General features: G+C 42.6%; 2 protein-coding genes across 3 annotated transcripts in view; one reads left to right on the top strand and one right to left on the bottom strand.

Annotated features, from left to right (window-relative positions):
• REEP1 (receptor accessory protein 1) overlaps positions 1–13,009 on the top strand; it is a 106,500-nt gene extending 93,491 nt beyond the window's left edge. For both annotated transcript variants that reach the window (XM_073342861.1, XM_073342863.1), the window contains one exon: positions 9,167–13,009. In XM_073342861.1, the coding sequence (XP_073198962.1) occupies positions 9,167–9,177 (11 nt within the window). In that variant the 3' untranslated portion in view covers positions 9,178–13,009. The remainder of the gene's footprint in view (positions 1–9,166) is intronic.
• The window catches only part of MRPL35 (mitochondrial ribosomal protein L35), a 31,652-nt gene that overhangs the window by 12,748 nt on the left and 299 nt on the right, over positions 1–18,605 (bottom strand). Inside the window, exons 2-4 of the mRNA XM_073342864.1 lie at positions 15,680–15,866; positions 14,521–14,665; positions 14,148–14,281 (exon numbers count right to left, since the gene is read on the bottom strand). Coding sequence (XP_073198965.1) covers positions 14,148–14,281; positions 14,521–14,665; positions 15,680–15,866 — 466 coding nt within the window. The remainder of the gene's footprint in view (positions 1–14,147; positions 14,282–14,520; positions 14,666–15,679; positions 15,867–18,605) is intronic.

The raw sequence follows: 18,605 nt of genomic DNA, 5'->3' as shown, positions 1-18,605 counted from the left end.
TTTAAACTGTTTTAAAACCAGTTAGAATGCTTCCACAGTATAGACAGGGCTTAAGGACCAAATCTTATAATTTCTTTGAAGTTAATGGGAATTTTGCTCAAGTAAGGCCTGCAGGATATTGTCCTCATGTGCTAGGATGTTATATAATAAAAAATTGAAAATTAGTTTCCCAAAGCATGGCCAACCTTCTGTGATGACCCCGCAGCTACAGGAGTTGCCTGTTTTCAGAGGCTTCCCTATGGCAAGGCTACAAACAAGTTCAGTAACATTTGGGTTCCTCCTAATGCAAGGTTTGTTTAAGGCCCAAGCAGTTTAGGAGGAAGCATGGTCTTATGGCTAAAACAGACAATGGGGTGACAGGAGACATGAATTCTATCCCTAGTTGACTCACTGTGTGACCTGGGGCAAGTCCATCCCTTCCCCTCCCTATACTTCAGTTTCCCTAGCTATAAAGTGAGAATATCCCCCTCTGAGAGGCTTTATTAATGTTTGTGTAACACTGACAGACCCCAGTCATCAGGATCGAACCTGGGACTTCTGGAGCTAAATGCATGAGCCTCTACTCCATGAGCTAAAAGCCATATGCTCCTTAGCTAAGGCTATAGAGCAAACTCATTAATCTCTCTCTAAGTGGTCTCAGCTGCCACTAGATGGGACAGAACACCACACCCAAAAGGTGTGTGGGTTACATGTGCACAGGACTTTCAGATGGGAGATGCTATATATAGGTGGGCAAAATGTTATTTCTGTCTAGTTTGTAGTAGTCTAGCTCCCTACAGTCCTTACATTTCTGTTAAAGGAAGGCAGTGCTTTAGAGATAGGTCAGCCATTATTCCACTGAACCTGTCTCCATCCGGAAGACTACACTTCGAGTTCTTCAGTAGTGATTTTGAAAACTATGTCACCATATAGGAAATAGCTCATTGGCTGATACTGTGGAATCATAGATATTTAATATCGCTACAGTCTTCCATATTGCTACTGGAGTGACTGAGATAGTTTGAACCATTACTGTACAGTAATGTGTTTTTTGTTCTAATAAGGGCACCCACTTGAAGTGCTTCTCTTCAGAGATTCTGCGTCTCGCAGTGAACTTAAAACACAACTGTAAACAGAGCCCGCATATAAACTGTGTTTTTGAGCAATTATGGTGGCTAAGTGATTAATACCAGTGTGGCATCTTGCATGCTCTCTTAACAACATGAAGTAAAACTGAGCTCTTCCTCAAAATATCATTTTCCAGGTGTCAGAAAAAAATGCTGTACAATGAAAATGAAATGTACCCAGACTTATTTATAATGTGATTGACAGAATACTTTCCCACACTTTTTTTTAGAACTGTCATCATCTGTAAAACCTGAAATCAGCATTGTCCCTGGCCTCTCTGTTTTAACATTTTTCGACACTGCTTGACATTGCTGGGAAAACAGATGTTTACTGCACTTACTGAAAACCACTAGAGGCCATAGTCCAACCTAGCTATTGAGATGACAGATAAATTGATACAAGCAGCAGGATCTAGTGGTTTTAGGATACTATGGCCTAGTATGTGTAGAGGCAGCCTGGTCTAGTGGACTAAGATCATGACATTCAGGAGCTATTAGTTTATTTCAACAGGCAATGGACAGGGCCATAGGCTCTGAGCTATAAAAAAAACCCACCTTCACAAGGGGAGTAGCTCCCAGCTCCCAGCGCTGGTACACTATCTATACTGGCATGTTACAGCGCTGAAACTTGCAGCGCTCAGGGGTGTGTTTTTTCACACCCCTGAGCGAGAAAGTTGCAGGGCTGTAAAGTGCCAGTGTAGACAAGCCCTTACTCTCACCATCTGTATAATAAGGGGAGTGTTAGAGCTGAGTGAATAATGGATTTTTGGTTTGGGGTTTGATTCAAACTGGATCAATTTTTTTTTCAATTTTTTTTTTGTCTAATTGCAGAACCTGAAAACTTTTTGTTTCTAATTGGCTGAAACAATTTTTGTTTTTTATTTTGTTTCAGGTTGACCATAACGTTGACTCCAAATGCGGGGGTTGAGGGTGTTCGAGTTTTTGTTAAAATTCAGCCATTTGGGGTGTTTTTCACCTTTAAAAAAAAATTGGCTAAATTAGAAATGGAAATGCTGTTTTTGCATTGAAAAGTCAAAATGAAACACTTTGAAATAGTCCCAAATTCAACAAATAGTTCTGGGCTGTGAAAAATGCATTTTCCTAAGGGGAAAAAAGGTGTCACTCAGCTGTAATAGTAATACTTATGACAGGTTTCAGATGAGCAGCCCTGTTAGTCTGTATCCGCAAAAAGAACAGGAGGACTTGTGGCACCTTAGAGACTAACCAATTTATTTGAGCATAAGCTTTCGTGATCTAAGGTGCCACAAGTCCTCCTTTTCTTTTTGAGTAATACTTATGTAACTCATGGCAATTGATTTGTTGAGTACTTTGAAGACTTAAAATGCTACGTATACTTATCAGGAATTTAAGGATCCTCTTATTATCACATTTGTGCACTTATCGCCAGTCTGAGAGGTAGAAATTGCTATTTTTATGCTGTCCTAGATTATTATAAAAAATCTATAGTTTAACTGGACCTTGAGCCAGTGATTGTCAGTAATATTTGTACAAGCAGCAAAAGCTTCCAGGCCCACAACAATTCAGAATGGAAAAGATATAAGCCATCAATTTAACTATAAAAGCACCATAGCAAATTGTCTGCAGAGGGGTAGGAGGTTTAGTTGGAGCTAGGTACCATTTCATTGATTCATACTTTGTACTACCAATTAAAAATATCATCTAATTTAACTGTCTGGATACACTATACCAACTTTGGACCACAATCTGCCAGTACTGTTAATGACTCAAACTGCCTCCATATAATAGCACTTAAAAAGTTCAAAATGCTGCACAGACATTAACTATTAAACAAGCATTTGCAATCTGCACACAGCAGGCCAAATTCAGTTACATCAGTGAGGTCTGATTATAGTCAGAGTGGCTTTGGAAATCTCCCAGCAGCCACTCCTTTCTGGAAGCAGTACCAGGAACTGTGGAGTAGATGTCCTGAGGGAAATGCATCTGAACGGAGTTAGAAGAGCATTAAACATGAGGCAAAACTGTAGCAGTTCAGAACACAAGGCAGCATGTCAGGGATGGGGCATATTGAACCATTACTGCTTATACTAGTGCAGCCATACTAATTCACCCAGGAATGCCTCGGTTCTGTAGTGTGAACACAGCCAAAGTGGCCAATGCAAGAGGAGATCTAAGTAACTCCTCAAGTTCAGTTACAAGTTTGGTTTTTTTTGTTTTGTTTTTTTGCTGAGGTGAAAATGTTCCCTTGGTGTATTTGTTCAGACCAGTATGGTGCCAGAATGGTTTTTCTTGAGTGATTAGCCGTTTCACTGATCTGTGATCCAAATATGATTAAAACCAACTGTTTATGGAATCTACATAACATCAGATGGGCTGTTAAATTAGTCTAAATTGCATTAAAAAAGTCCAACACAGCTAATAAACACACCATAAGCTGGAGCCACTTTGGTTTCTGACACTGCAACCACTGTTACTAGAGTGTGATATATGAACCCCATTTCTATTAATCTCTGGAAGAGGCATGGCTTTGGGGTGAGATTAGTGAAATGAACAGCAGAAGCCAAGTCACCACTGACCTTCCTTATCCTTTGTTTTCACCATGTAGATTTAAAAATGCTGTTGTAAGTGGTTGAGGTAGACATGGATGATGCGTGTGAAAAGCCTCGTGAGGCAAACTGTGAAACAAAAGACTTAGTGTTCTCAGATGATGAAGAGCATGATTTATTGGATCACATGGTCAAGAACAGAAGGCTCAAAAAGAAGGAACAAGCTCTTGAGGTACTTCCATATTGGAAAAGGTGCTGCAACCAGCAAGGTTGCCTGGATTTCCAGAAGGACACCTCTCTTTGGAATGGAAACGCTGTTTGAGGCCAACATTCTACTTTCAGTCTTGCAGGGTGGGTCTGGACTTGAATATTCAGCTCTTCCTATAGGTGTGGAATCTCCCTGTGGGAGTTTAAGTTCCACACCTATAAGAACAAATCAGAGCTGCAAAATTAGGAGCTAACTTTGAATTCTTCCAAAGTTTTGAGGTGTTTGGATGTGAGGTTTTGGAGATACACAAAACTCTCCATTTCACTTTGCATTTACTTAAGGGAAATTTTTATTGTCATATTTTGAGGGGAAGACAGATGGAGAGATGTGCCAAGATCCAAACACCCCAAAACTTTGGGAGAATTCAGAGCCAGATCCATACATATTCAATATGGACCTAATCCAAAGCTCATTGATATTAATAGGTCTTTCCACTGATTTCATTACTTGGATGGGCTTTGAATCAGGCCCTATATTAGCAAGTATGCTTTAATTTGTAACAAAGACAGACAGACATATAAAGGATACAAGTGCATACATTCTGCTTTGCCAGAAAAGGTTTTACCATCACTCATGTTCATAGTAAATACAGCCACAAGGCAGTCAAGTCAAAGGAATAATACTGAAAAGAAATCAGAGATGGCAGAGATGAGGAAGTCTTCCAGATCTTTGCGAAAATGGAGGCAGCTGCTGTCTGCCCAGATATAGGTTCTAAGAAATCAAAGGTGGGAAATCTCTACCAATGGGTAAGTCGGAACAGTTATACTCTTAACTTGGCTCAAAGAGAGAGTATGAAAGGGGATATTGTTGGGGTAAAATTAATACTCGTTGCTCTAAAGTGTCCTTATTTATGGCTCTAATAATACCTGAGATCATTAACAGGGGAGGAATTTTGAAAATCTCAATGGCTTCTCACCAGTTATGCTCCATGTCAACTCCCTGAGTTGCTGTCTGCCGGTCCTAGCCCTGGCCCTGCTGTGCGTGGCGAGGGAGAGAAGAGACCTGGCCTTTTTGAAGTCTCCTTGCCTCTGGATGGTAGCTCCTCAGGCTAGAGTGCTGCCCCCTCTCCGATGCTACTATGAAGGGAAAGAGAGAGGGTGGCTGCTCACGGACAAAACTGTGAAGTGGGCCACCAGCACAGAGCCCTGCCCTCCTCTCCCTACCAAACGAGCATCCCAGAACTATGCAGCAATGATTTTTCTCTTGTCAGGGTGGCTCTGCTGCCCCAGTAGCAGCGCTCTCCAAAGCTGCTGCAGGATCTACTCCTCTGATGCGCTATCTATTCTGTGGATGGCTCCTATTCCAGACATGGTGGCTATGTCTCTGGCAGCTCCACACACGGTGCAGGATCCATGAAGGCCACAGGATTTATACCCAGGATCACCTTCTGCAGTTGTTCCAGTGGGAGCCTCTCCGAGTTCTTCCCTTCTGGCTGGAGGCCTCAGTTCTGATATTTCTATCTTGTATTTATTTTCCATTAGGTCCGTAGTGCTCTTCAGGAATTCAGAGATGAAGAGATCGCTGAGCATGGGCTTGTGGCACAGGCATGGGACCTGGGGGACTTGGATCCTAATGCCAGCTCTGCCACAGACATCCTCTGACATTGGGCAAATCATCTGTCTAATCTAATGAACTCATCAGTGTAGTGTCTAAACAAAACCTCTTTGTACGAGTTTCCTCGTTGATACAAATGGGATAATGAGCCCACGCTACCTCACAGAAGGATTGAGAGGCTAAATTAAACAGTGTTCACAAAGTGTGGTATGACCTTTGGTCAGAAGGTGCTATAGCAATATAAACAATTTATAATAAAAAGATAACGTAATGGGTCCCACTGGATATTAGGGTTATGCTGCAGAGGCCTCAGATACTTGTCACTGCCGGAGGCAGGGTAATGGAATGGATGAACAAATAGTTTGATCCAGTGTAATGCACCTCATGGTCTTTTCACATCATTTAGCTGGACCCTCAGGTTTGACCCAGGTCAGCATTGAGGTGGACTGGCAGAATGCTTCTCCTTACAGTGCCTGGTCTCAGCCTCTCACTTTACAGAGCATGGACCTCTGGGCCCTCTTAGAAACCATCCCCAACTCATTTCCCCTGACACCTAAAGCTCAGTTAAATCCAAGTCTGAGGTTTAGGGAGGAGGGTAACAGCTAGTGCTGGAACTGATTGTAGTTTTTTCATGCATTGAAGGAATAAGCCAAATTAAACACGCCTCCTTCCCCCCTCCCCCGTTTGGAAAGTCATAGCTTTTCTCCCAGGAGCTCCTCTGCCTGCATTAAAAGGGTGGCAAATACTTAAAGATGTCTTCCCCTCACCCCTCCTCTGGGTATCTGATGTCTTTAAAACACAAGAGAAGTAGAACAGAGAAGCGGTTGGCATTGGCATTACATGAGAAGCTGGGAGGAGACTTGAGATGTCTCAAAGTACTCCATTTAGGAAGGAACAATCAGTTGCACACGTACAAAATGGGAAATGACTACCTAGAAAGGAGTACTGTAGAAAAGGATCTGGAGGTCAGAGTGAATCACAAGCTAAATATGAGTCAACAGTGTAACCCTGTTTCAAAAAAAGCGAACATCATTCTGGGATGTATTAGCAGGAGTGTTGTAAGCAAAACACACGAAATAATTCTTCCGCTCTACTCCGCGCTGATTGTGCCTCAACTGGAGTACGGTGTCTGGTTCTGGGCACCACATTTTGGAAAAGATGTGGACAAACTGGAGAAAGTCCAGAGAAGAACAACAAAAATGATTAAAGGTCTAGAAAACATGACCAATGAGGGAAGATTGAAAAAATTGGGTTTGTTTAGTCCGGAAAAGAGAAGACTGAGAGGGCACAAGATAACAGTTTTTATAAAAGGTTGTTACAAGGAGTAGGACAAGAAGCAATGGGCTTAAATTGCAGCAAGAGCCATTTCAGTTGGACATTAGGAAAAGCTTCCCAACTGTCAGGGTAGTTAAGCACTGGAATAAATTGACTAGGGAGATTGTGGAATCTCTGTCTTTGGAGATTTTTAAGGGCAGGTTAGACAATCACCTGTCAGGGATGATCTAGATAATACTTAGTCCTGCCCTGAGTGCAGGGGCGTGGACTAGAAGTTGCAATTTTCGTGGGCCCTTCTCGAGGGCCCTTCCAGTCCTACAATTCTTTGATTCTATAATTCTGTGCAGAGACCTTTAAATGCCAGCCATGAGTTAACCCATGAGTCTCTGGTTGTAAAGACTGAAACAGGTAAGATAGCAGAAATGGAGTTGTCTCTGCTGTGCTCTGGAAATACATTCTTGTCCTAGATCAGTTGTGGGTAACTGCAAACTAATGGAAAGACAAGAGGACTTGAATCTCCTGACTATTCCTGAAGTAAAAACGAAGGGTGGGCCCCAGTGGTTGGGGGCTTGCTGGAGACCTGGGTTCAGTTCAAATCTGCTCTACCACAATTATCTCTATGACTTTAGGCAAGTCATATAGGCCCAGATCCCCAAAGATTTCAAATGGAAATTAGTGGAAGTTAGCTGCCTAAGTATCTTTGGGGATCTGGGCCTTAGTCTTTCTGTGCCTCAGTTCCCCATCTGTAAAATGGGGATAATAGCACTGCCCTAGCTGTCGGGTGTTGTGAGGAGCAATGCATTAAAGCTTGTGAGGTGCTCAGATACCATGATGATGGAGGCCATGTAAATACCACAGATAGCTAGATTTGCCAGCCATGCAGCAAACCGCCAGAGGCTCAAGCCTGCAGACCATACTCAGGCCCAACTTCTGTTAATTTCATTGAGAGTTTTTCTGGTGTAAGGATTTCAGGATTGGGGCCCAAGGCAGTTTTGGGGTACTATCTGGTAGAGAATGGGAGTGGGTGGTAGATGCCAGGTTAAGCTGCGTGATGATAACCCACACTACTCAGGCCTGGTGTAAGTGTGCACAATTTACAGTGAAGCCAATGATATCTGTTCCCCCTGAAACCAGGGCAGATTTTGGCCCTATGTGTCGAGCAAATCTAAGTACTTGACAGAATATTGAAAAGTGATTTGTATGTTATATCACTTTATAGTCATTCAGCTACCATGCACTCATTATGAATACTACCATATTATGGGGAATCATAATATGCTGGCCTGCTACTGCATAGGCAGTTTGCTACACAATGTACGTAAATGCATTTTTAAACTGAGCAACACTTTCTACTGCTTTAAGATTCATCTAACTAGTTTCCTGTGTGATTCTCACAACCCATAACTGGGCCATGCTGTAGCTCTGTTGGGTGAACTATGCACCAGTGGTTACCACCACCACATAGTGGTCTGTTTGCTGCTCAGGGTGCTTTCTCTCGCTCAGACTGTTTACCCACCTGGGGAATGGGGCTACCCAGGATTTGAGACTAAAGCGGAGTTAATCTGGCACCTACCACTTAGGCAGCCATGATAGACCTCCTGACAGATTGCCTGTGAGTCGTACAGTGAACCGTCCGCTTGTAGCTCACTTATGATGTCTGAAGGGGTCTATTTTTAATAACTCCACATCAGTAATGTAACTGTAAGGCAGAATTTCAATTATTCTGTTTTGAAATAATTTCAAACAGTGTCCAGGCTTTGTCCAGACAAGGAATCTGGGTTGGCAGCTTGGCCGGAGTTCACAGGCTTCATCCAGTTAGCATAAAATGGAGAAGATTGCAGATGTCCTTGTCTTTTTTTATGAAGAGGCTGCCTGTGAAGGCTACAAGTCACAGCATGCATTGTTCCCTTTTGAGTGGGCCTTAGGTTTTGTGGGGCCCAGACGACTGATTTCTCAGGTGCCCTGGAGCAGCATTTGGGGTGGGGAGTGCCAAAATTGGCGTTCTGGTACTTTTTTGCTCTCCTGATCATAGGGGCATAACTTAGAGCAGTCTCGAGGCTTCTGTAAATTGCAATAGCTTATACCTTCCTAGGGGCTATTACTCCGGTAGGGTTTATTGAAGCACAGTGTGCTCTAGCCATGCCTCCTAAGTCAGGAGTCCAGAAGGGTGATGGTGTTGAGCTGGCTACAGGGCTTTAAGCCACTCAAGGATTCCCTCATATTGGGGAAATTCCCAGCTGCCTATTTAGGGAATCTTTACATGGGGATTTATTAGGGATCCGGTCTTTGTTTCTTCATCTCTAAATGTGGATAATACCTACCTGCCCTCCATGAGGTATCATGAGGATGAGTAAATGAATATCTGTACATCACTTTGAAGATGTAAAACACATTATGTTACTCCTGTTTCAACAAAAACTTCTCTTGATTCCCCACAGGCACCGCCTAGACCTCTTAGACCTCGCTTCAGGAAGAAAAGTACCTCGACCTCTACCACTGAAACCATGTGAGTGCGATGAGCCAATAGCACCAAGATCCACAGAATGTCTCTCTTCTGCCTTAAAGAGCTACTTGCTAATTATGTAGAAAAACAGCAGTGAGATGGATGTGATTTGATGTGCAGCACTGCAGACATGGCCTTTCTCTCTTCCCTTAAGTTACACGTTACTTGCATTTTCCCATAACATGACAACACTCTCACAGGTAGTAACAGTGTCAGAGTCCCCCTGTTTCATTTGCAGAATATACACTCAAGCTAACCCTGTCAGGCTGTACATTTGCAATTATTAGTTGTGTCTGCATAGTTTTAGCTTGTGAATGCTAACAAACAAAAAAATACTCAATAGCTCTCAATGATACTTTGACTAATGTATCTGTTTATGGCTTTATCCTTAACAAAGTGGACTTGCAGGAGCCATAGATTTTTCTCCCTACCCTTCCTCCATCTTATAACAAGACTGACTGACGTGAGATATTTTGAATTCTTTCGACTGTACAGAATGTCTAAGACTTATTAGCAAAAGTTGAGCTGCAGCTCCATTTCTTTTTCTGCAAGTAAATTATGTGAACTCGTCATTGTGCTGAAAATGTAGAGACAACTTAGAGATGATGAGAAAGAGAGATGTACAAGAGAATGAACTGATTTCACAAAATAAAGTAGGAGAGTCTTAATTTTGATACTCCTGAGCCAGAAGAAGTGATATATTTTGTAAAAATGAAAGAATTAATCTTATAACTTTTGATCAACATTTTACTGGCAGTTCTACAATATATGTAAGCCATGTTTGTAATAACTGCTACAATGTTAACCAGAATCACATTAGCCATTGAGTTCATAGGGCAAAATTCACCGTCCTCATCTGCATGTAGAAGCTCACTTCAGGTGTTTTGCTTTTCTGGTGCAGATGTGGGAATTACACTCCCACAGCCAGAGAAGGGCATTGGAATTGAGCTCTTCCATGTGGCTTGGAGAGAATTTTGCCAGTATGTGGATTCTGGTTTAAACCATGAGACTCTGTAGTTTGGCTGGTGCATTGGTATCCATATATAAATGCTAAATACAAAAGAAGAGGAAGAAGTTGTAGGATATGTGTATTTGTGCTTAAAGTTGGTGTCTTCTGTAAATGTAAAAGCATGTGAAATTCATAAATGAGTTAATTATGTGGCCCTTTGTGTTTGCTCTTGGCACTATCCCATAGACTAGAAAAACTTTTAGAATGTGACGTATGATTGCCATTGATAACTGATCAATAAACAGACTTGATTATGAATAATATTGTTAACCTAGTTCAGGTACAGAAGTGGCCCAGCATGCCAATAACTGGTTAGAGTGCACCAGACTCAGAGATAAGCATATCCGATGTGGCCTTTGTTAAATATTATCTGACGGATAGGCTTCTACATCTCAGCCTTCTTACTAACTCATCTTGAGGTAATTCTGAAGCTTCCTTAAATGGTTTGGAAAGTAAAAATTACTGCTGTCCCCTCCCCACAAACATTTGTAGCAGTTTGGTTAGTAAGAGGAAAGGGCAAACAGACATTTCTTGCGATTGCCACAATACTTGGACCTGTTATTGGAAAATCTGATTTCCCTTATAAGCACTGAGTATATTGTGTTTTGTGAAGACTATATGCTAAAAAAAAAATGCGTTCTAGATCGCAGTTGAAAAATATTCCGTCATTAGAACACACTCAGCAAAAGCTTTGAGTAGCCAAGCTTATGTATTTAAGTTAAGCAGCTTTAGAGTCAATTTGATTTTTCAGCAAAAGTTTTTTTAAAAAAATCGCAACGTTGCCTGAAGTGTTCGCTGAAATTTATTTTCAGTGCTACGCAATAGGGTGCCATAAGACAAAACAAAAGCTGACAAGTTTGCACTCAAATTATGCCAAAAATAAAAATATACAGCTGCATAACGTTTGATGAATTCTACTCAGTGTATTAACATTCATCCTCACTAAAGTTATTTAAATGTCTGACCTGCTGTTTTACTGTAAACTTGACTGTTTCGATTTTCTTAAATGCTGAGGTGAAACTGTTGACAAGGGAGTTGCCTTATCTCTCGAAGACATTCACTGTATAACTGAAAAAAAACAAACCCCCCTTTTCATATCGCTGGCAACAATGTGTTATCAACTGAGCTGTGTATTTGTGTATAGACTGACAAGAAATGTGAATGCCTAAACATGTATGCTTAGTGGTATAGTGTTCTGTACACAGGCTAGAACAATCACTTGCTTTGAATTCAGTATATTACAGACACAGGTTGTTTACAAATGCTTCCTCTAAAGGTCTGTCATTTTAACATTCAAATACAGCGGTATGTTCTTTGGTCCTGACTCTTCTCTCAGGCACTGTCTCCCCTTGGGAATAACTTCAGTTCAACCATTGTTGTTGCTACACATGGGCTGACCCCTAGCAGTAGACAGAGGCAAACCTGGGTTTGCATCAATTGAACTAATCAGAATATCACATGCTAACTGGCCCTTTAAGGGGAATGGGGCTCCAGCCCCTCCTCTGACTAATCAGTTGCCACCCAGCTGAAGCAGTAAGATCAAGGAGCAGGTAGCCTGAAGATAACCTGGTTCTCATCAATAACAAGAGCTCAGGTTGGGGGCAAGGCCCCCTCCAGCATCAGTCCTCAGCTCTGAGGAAAAAACCCAGGGTATACGACTCTCAGGTGGTTGTAAGCCTGAATGGAGTAGTTAGGCCCCTGCAAAAGACCCCAGGTCAAGCAATGATATGTTGAATGTGTTATTTTGAAGAAATAAAACTAAAGCCTTGAAGAGAAGGGGACAGAAATCCTGTGATTAGAGAATGTTCTTTGGTGCCTGGGCCAGTGAATTAGCCTGCATGTTTACACAGGATTTACCTTAATTATGAATGGGGTAAACTTTGAGCAACTCACTGCAAACCCTTATGCCTCCTTGTCTAAATGTAACTATCAGCACCAGTGTAGCTACATCATTGAAGCAGGGCTATTTTCAATTACAGCCAAGGTGCCACTTAGCCTAGTGTCAATTGGGAGTAATTGCCAAGGGAATTATACAAGTGTAAACCTGGTATAAGGAAGAGGAGAACCAGGCCTTCTGTTTCTAACAACAAGGGGAGAAATTACCTCGTGATTAAAAAATGAGGAAAGGCTTACTAGAGGGATGTGATGCTCCCTGGCATCATGTAAACAGCCTGCTGCCTTTGACTGTGCTCTGTGAAATATCCATGTTCTCATGTAGTAATATCTATATATTTGTGACAGAATGCTTATTAATCAGTCTTCTTTTGCTGTTTATTTGTTTCGGGTACCTGTTTTGCACCTAGCCCGTATTTAAAATTGTAAAGAACACTATGCGTACTCTTAAGATTCACACTTATACAAACATATTTAAGGATCATAACTGTGCACTTAAAAGAGGTTTCTTTCCCATGATCAGTGTAAAAGATCTCTGATAGGACAGTACATTTAATGCCTCATAAGGATGGACATTACAACAGTATTCCAAAGGTTGGCGTTTTGCTGGTTTTGTTATGCTTGATATACATCCTGAATAAAGTCTTAATCTTTTCTTTAAAAGAAAAAAAACCCACAAAGAAGAAAGCATCTTCAGTCTGTTCAATGTATCTGGCAGGCCAGAATACTTGTTACTTTTATTACTGCATTATTTAGTTGTCTTAATTCTTGCTAACTGTATATAGATGTATTCACTAAATGCTGCATGTCCTTCAGAACTCCTTTCTGTATTACCAGTTGGTAAAAAATACAGCTACTAAACCTGTTACCAGTGAATTCATTGGACTACCACAGCTTTATTATGAAGTAAGCCTTGTCTTGTCAAACAAGTGATAATGGAACTGATTGACAGAGGCTACAGTAAAGAGAATGGAACAGTTTGAAGCTACTGTTGTCACACTGTCTACAGGCTACCAAGTTTTAAAGAATGCAAGGGATTGGGCCTTAGTAAAAGCAGAAGCAAACATATCATCCTGACCTAGAGTGTAAAACTAAAATCACATACATTGTTTCATATAAAAGGGCCATGAGTGTACCAAAATGTGTAGTGTAAAGTGGAGCCAGAATTTAAAAGAGAATTAACAAGCAGGCAATTATTCACAATTAATAAGAAAGCAATGAAAATTAGAAACTTTCAGAGTGGTTGTAAGGGAAGTTCTCTAATTTTAGCTAATTTAACATTTGCTTTAATCACTTTAGTTATCCACTGACCAACATTTGGAACACACTAATTTTCAGCGTTTTCCAGTGGAGAAGCTACGTCAGTCCTACTCAGTAGGAAACTGGGCAGCGTTATTAAAATGGTAGCCCCATTCAGTTAATGCAGACACTGAGACAGCAACTGTCTTTTTGTTCTGTTTGTACAGTGCCTCGCCCAATGGAGTCCCGGTCCATGACTGGGGCTCCTAGGTGCTTTGGTAATACCCATTCTATATTACTTGTATTTTTCAAACTGCTTTAAACATTCCCATTCTAATATTAATTCTTAAAATTTAGCTTAGATGTTCAACTACATACCCTATTGCAAGAATCTCACCACGAGAAGTTCAGAATATTTAGCTGAATCAAAATTTCTCAACTTTTCCCCTTGCCCCTCCTCCACTTTAAGTGAAATACAATAACCAAGTATGACTGAATACTCCAGTCACAGTCCAGAATTAGTTTATTTTGGATGTTTGTACCAATAATTCAAATCAGACTGTATATTTGCATGTTACATGTAAATGTGGAAAAATGACAGACTATAGTTATTTGTCTTTGGAAATACATAAAAAGATCCCAGCCTACATACAATGACATGTATTGGGCAGTAAGAGGAAAAACAGAAGCGTGAACTGAGACACAGAAGAGAGAGGTTTCCTAGAGTCGAAGGTTTGTGCGATCATGATACTTCTGGAAGGGATCATCAACGTACCAGTTTCTTCTCTTCCAGAAAGAAGTGGTCATTTTATCAAGGAGTTTACTTTGAGTTTTATTGCAAAACACTTGTTCCCTCAAGCGTCTTTTCTGGCGAATAGACTTTTTCCATAATTTTTTCTTGTAACCAGCCTGTCAGAAGCAAAGAATTCTACATCACTTTACCATAGATGGATGTATAGCAACAATAATAACCCATACCTCAACAATCCCCATGCCCTGAGCAAGTCAGCTTTCAACTCTCACCCTGGATTTTCTTTGTTTTTTTTAATCTTCCCTCCCAATCACTACTGATCCCTAGAGGAAGGAAGGCAGCTGGTCACTCTTTTAAACAAGGGTAGATCTCATATTTAATAAAATGAAAGCCTTACTTTTTTCCTTAACCAAAGGCCGCAGTGCAGTCGGAGAAATCTATAGACCACAGATTTTACAGATTTCCTCTTTCCTTTTCGAATGCTATAATATGTGAGAGTCCTCGCTGGCTGCTGAAGGACATGTGGCAGTAAGGCTGTTACACTGAAATAAAGAACAGAAAAGATGAAGTATGTAATTTAACAAGAACTAAGTGGTCTTTCCCCAGAACGCAGCACCTGACTGACTCCACCTGGAAAACCCAGAGTGACTTTACACCAACTTGCCTCAGAAAATTTAAAAGCAAAATGATCTAACATTTCAGTAGGCCCTTTGGCTGAGTATTGACATATACATATCTATTACATTGCAGTGCAAATGTCTGGCTGAGTGAATTTCAAATATTATTTAAATTATTGTAGCACCTAGGACCCTTAGTTATGGACTAGGGCCCCACTGTGCTAGGCAATGTATAGACAGTTTTCTTTGGTTCATAACTTTTAAAAATGGAGTTGAGAACTCAGGATAGTGTAACACAAGAGCTAGTTCAGGTGAAAAGTTAAAATTACATGTTTTAACATTAGAGATCTGGGGCTTTCATTATTTTAATTAATAAAACAAACACCAGTTATATAACAAGGTTTCTTATTGCGATGAGCTGAGGTACATGTTTGAGGCACATTCCATCTCGCATCTTCATTAAAGGGTCTTGACATGATACAGGCGGGAGAAGGAGTTTTAAAAACTGATCCCGCTTGCAAGAGTGAAAAGTAGCAGCAGAACTTCCCATGCCAAATTGGGGAAAGATGCTACTTTTCAAAAGTGTTGATGAGAATATGGAATTTGGATAGAAAACAGGTTTAACCCTAACACTCTCCTTATAAGCTTGTGTACACAGGTATTTTTCTTTGTTTCCCATCATTGCTCTAGCACTGGTTCAGCCTGCTCTGAGCAGAGTTAGGTCGGGGACAAACATACCTGTGGTGGTCGACATTGCATTCCAACCACTGATGCCACTGGTTGAGCTGAACTGTACGCTGGGCTAGTGCAATGGTGGGAAATACGAAAGAAAGTTCGAGTGCTGACTCTAGTGTGTATTACATTCTGCAAATTTTACAGCAGGCTCTTTGTTTTCTAATAGGTTTTATGTAACATTCACCCTTTAAAAACACACCACACCTGTTAAAGATGGAGAGAGGACACCCACATGACCGATCACTAGCAGACAACAGAGCTTTCGTAGCAGAGGAAGCTAATGGGGCCTGCACCCGGTTGAAACATCGTATGGAGAGTCCAGAAATAAGACGGATGTTGCAGGAGCTGTTGTAGGCCAAAGGGACCAGAAAATTCAGAGGTCTTAAAATCCCTGTGGCGAAAGAATAGATAATACCAGGAAAAGTTAATGAAAAGTGAGCAGTGGGTTGAAACCGCCCGACACCTGAACCCATGTTTTGTGTTGCAGTAAACATTAATACCACTTAATTACAAATCTGCTAGATTCCCTGTTTAGACACTTTGCACATAGCAGACAGTGGGATTGGCAAGGGTAATCATCAAAATCTCTCTGGCTGAAAATGTAGAGCTAGATATTCCTCAGACACTAACATGTAGGTTCAATATCACCAATGACTTTCATTCTAGCACCAAATTCAGAATCTTCAGCTTCTGGGTGTGAAAGTTTTTGAAGATCTGCCACCTAGCGGTCAATGAAAATCAAGGAAAGTTTTATAATGATGGTTGACTGACCAAGACCTTGTTGGAAATATTTTGCTGCTCTCATGTACATTATCTTAAGACAGCCTTTCAATAAGTATTTTCAGACTAATGATATCTAGAAATAAGTCTTCTTTTATAAATTGTAAAAGATTGACATTAATGTTGATGTTTTGCTCATTTATGAGCTGAAACTAAATCTTGCAGAGAGAAAACGAAAAAGTCATTTCCCCATATACAGAGCGCTTCTGACGAACAACTTTAAACATGACACTTTCCTTTCAGTGGTTAGTACACAGATCACCCTGTTTCCCCTTCAATGTTTTAGAAATCATTTAGCTAGGCTTCTGGCAAGACAGACGAGCATTTCAGAGCATTGCACACCATCCATGGTTACAGGGAATCACAGCACCAACAAGCTGCAGTTTGTCTAAACCAAGAACAGCCAAAGCGTGGCTAACAGGGAAAACACACTCATGGCCATAGCAACAGTCACTTTCAATATGGAAATGCACCCCGCATAAATGAGATTCTAACATGCAGTTCTCCATCCGGACCCAAGAACTTTCGGGCTGGAGGACTGTGTTATGTACAGCCCTCATATCCAATTTGAAGATGAGGTCACCTACATCATGTTCCATCAGTTGCCTGTGGATGAGTGAACTTTTTAAAAGCTATTTATGAGACTCACTAAACAGGGTGAGGACAAGCCAAAAGGTTGGGCTTGTCACATGCGTGACCCTGGAGTATGGTGCATGGAGACATATCCCAGCATGCAATGCTTCATTTTGATTTAAGGAGGTGCAGCAATAAAAATACCAAATCCCACCATGCACTGCTTCATCTTGCACAGGATGCTCCATCCCAGTTTGAGTGATACAGCTGTAGTGCATGCTGGGATTTGTCATCTCTGCAAACCACACAGGCCCCCATACCAACGAGGGCTGCCGCAATTAGATTGGATATTAGGAAAAACTTTTTCACTAGGAGGGTGGTGAAACACTGGAATGTGTTACCTAGGGAGGTGGTAGAATCTCCTTCCGTAGAAGTTTTTAAGGTCAGGCTTGACAAAGCCCTGGCTGGGATGATTTAATTGGGAATTGGTCCTGCTTTGAGCAGGGGGTTGGACTAGATGACCTCCTGAAGTCCCTTCCAACCCTGAAATTCTATGATTCTATGAATCCGCTTCCAGTTACACCCTTCCATCTCTAATACATGGTCAGTGTGGGTAGGGGTGGCAACTTTCTACTCACACAAAACCGAACACCCTTGCCCCGCCCCTTCTCCAAGACCCTGCCCATGCCTTGCCCCTTCTCCGAGGTCACACCCCTACTCACTCCATCTCCCCCCCCCATTGCTTGCTCTCCTCCCGCACCCTCACTCATTTTAACTGGGCTGCCTCAGGAGGCTGGGGTGTGGGAGGGGGTGAGGGCTTCAGCTGGGGGTGCAGGCTCTAGGGTGGGACCAGAAATGAGCAGTTCAGAGTGCAGGAGGGGGCTGAGACAGTGGGTTAGAATGCGAGAAGGGGTGATGGCTCGGGCTGGGGCTCCAATGTGGGGCCGGGGATGACAGATTTGGGGTGCAGAAAGGGGTTCTGGGCCAGGGGGTTTGGAGTGTGGGAGGGGACTCTGGTTGGGGGTGAGGGTACAGGAGGGGGATGAGGGCTCTGGTTGGGGATGTAGGAGGGTGCTCTGGGCTGGGATCGAGAGGTTCAAAGGGCAGGAGGGGGATCCGGGCTTGGGCAGAGGGTTGGGGTGCAGATGGGGGGGTGTGAGAGATGGGGGTGCAGGCTCTGGGGTGGGGCTGGGGATGAGTGGTTTGGGGCGTAGGAGGGTACTCTGGGTTGGGATCAAGGGGTTCAGAGAGCAGGGGATCAGGGCTGGGACAGAGGCCTGGGAGGAGGTCCGGGGTGCAGGCTCCAGGCAGCACTTACTTCAAGCAGCTCCTGGAAGCAGCAGCATGTCCTCCCTCCAGCTCCTACACAGAGGCCTGGTCAGGCAGCTCTGCGCCGCTCCCTCCACAGGTGTTACCCCTGCAGCTCCCACTGGCTGGGAACCACGGCCAATGGGAGCTGTAGGGGCAGTGCTTGGGGTGGGGACAGCATGCGGAGCCCCCGGGTTGCCCCCTACACCTAGCAGCCAGGGGGGAACATGCTGGCTGCTTCCCGGGAGCCTGCCAGCCCCACTGTGCAGCGCCAACAACCAGACGGTCAGCGGCCTGGTCAGCAGTGCTGACGGGAGCTGCCATGGTCCCGTTTTTGACTGGGTGCTCCAGGTGAAAACCAGACACCTGCTCACCCGAAGCGTGCCCCCCCCCCCATCTGGGTGCAGCTGGGGCAGAGCCTCAGCCCGAGGCTCCCAGTCCCAAATCCCATGTCCCCTAGAGGCAGCGA

The sequence above is a fragment of the Lepidochelys kempii genome, chromosome 4 (genome assembly GCF_965140265.1).
Source record: "Lepidochelys kempii isolate rLepKem1 chromosome 4, rLepKem1.hap2, whole genome shotgun sequence".
In the NCBI taxonomy this organism is placed as follows: domain Eukaryota; kingdom Metazoa; phylum Chordata; order Testudines; family Cheloniidae; genus Lepidochelys; species Lepidochelys kempii.
The sequence above is the reverse complement of the archived record's forward strand: the minus strand, read 5'-3'. Positions and strand labels throughout refer to the sequence as shown.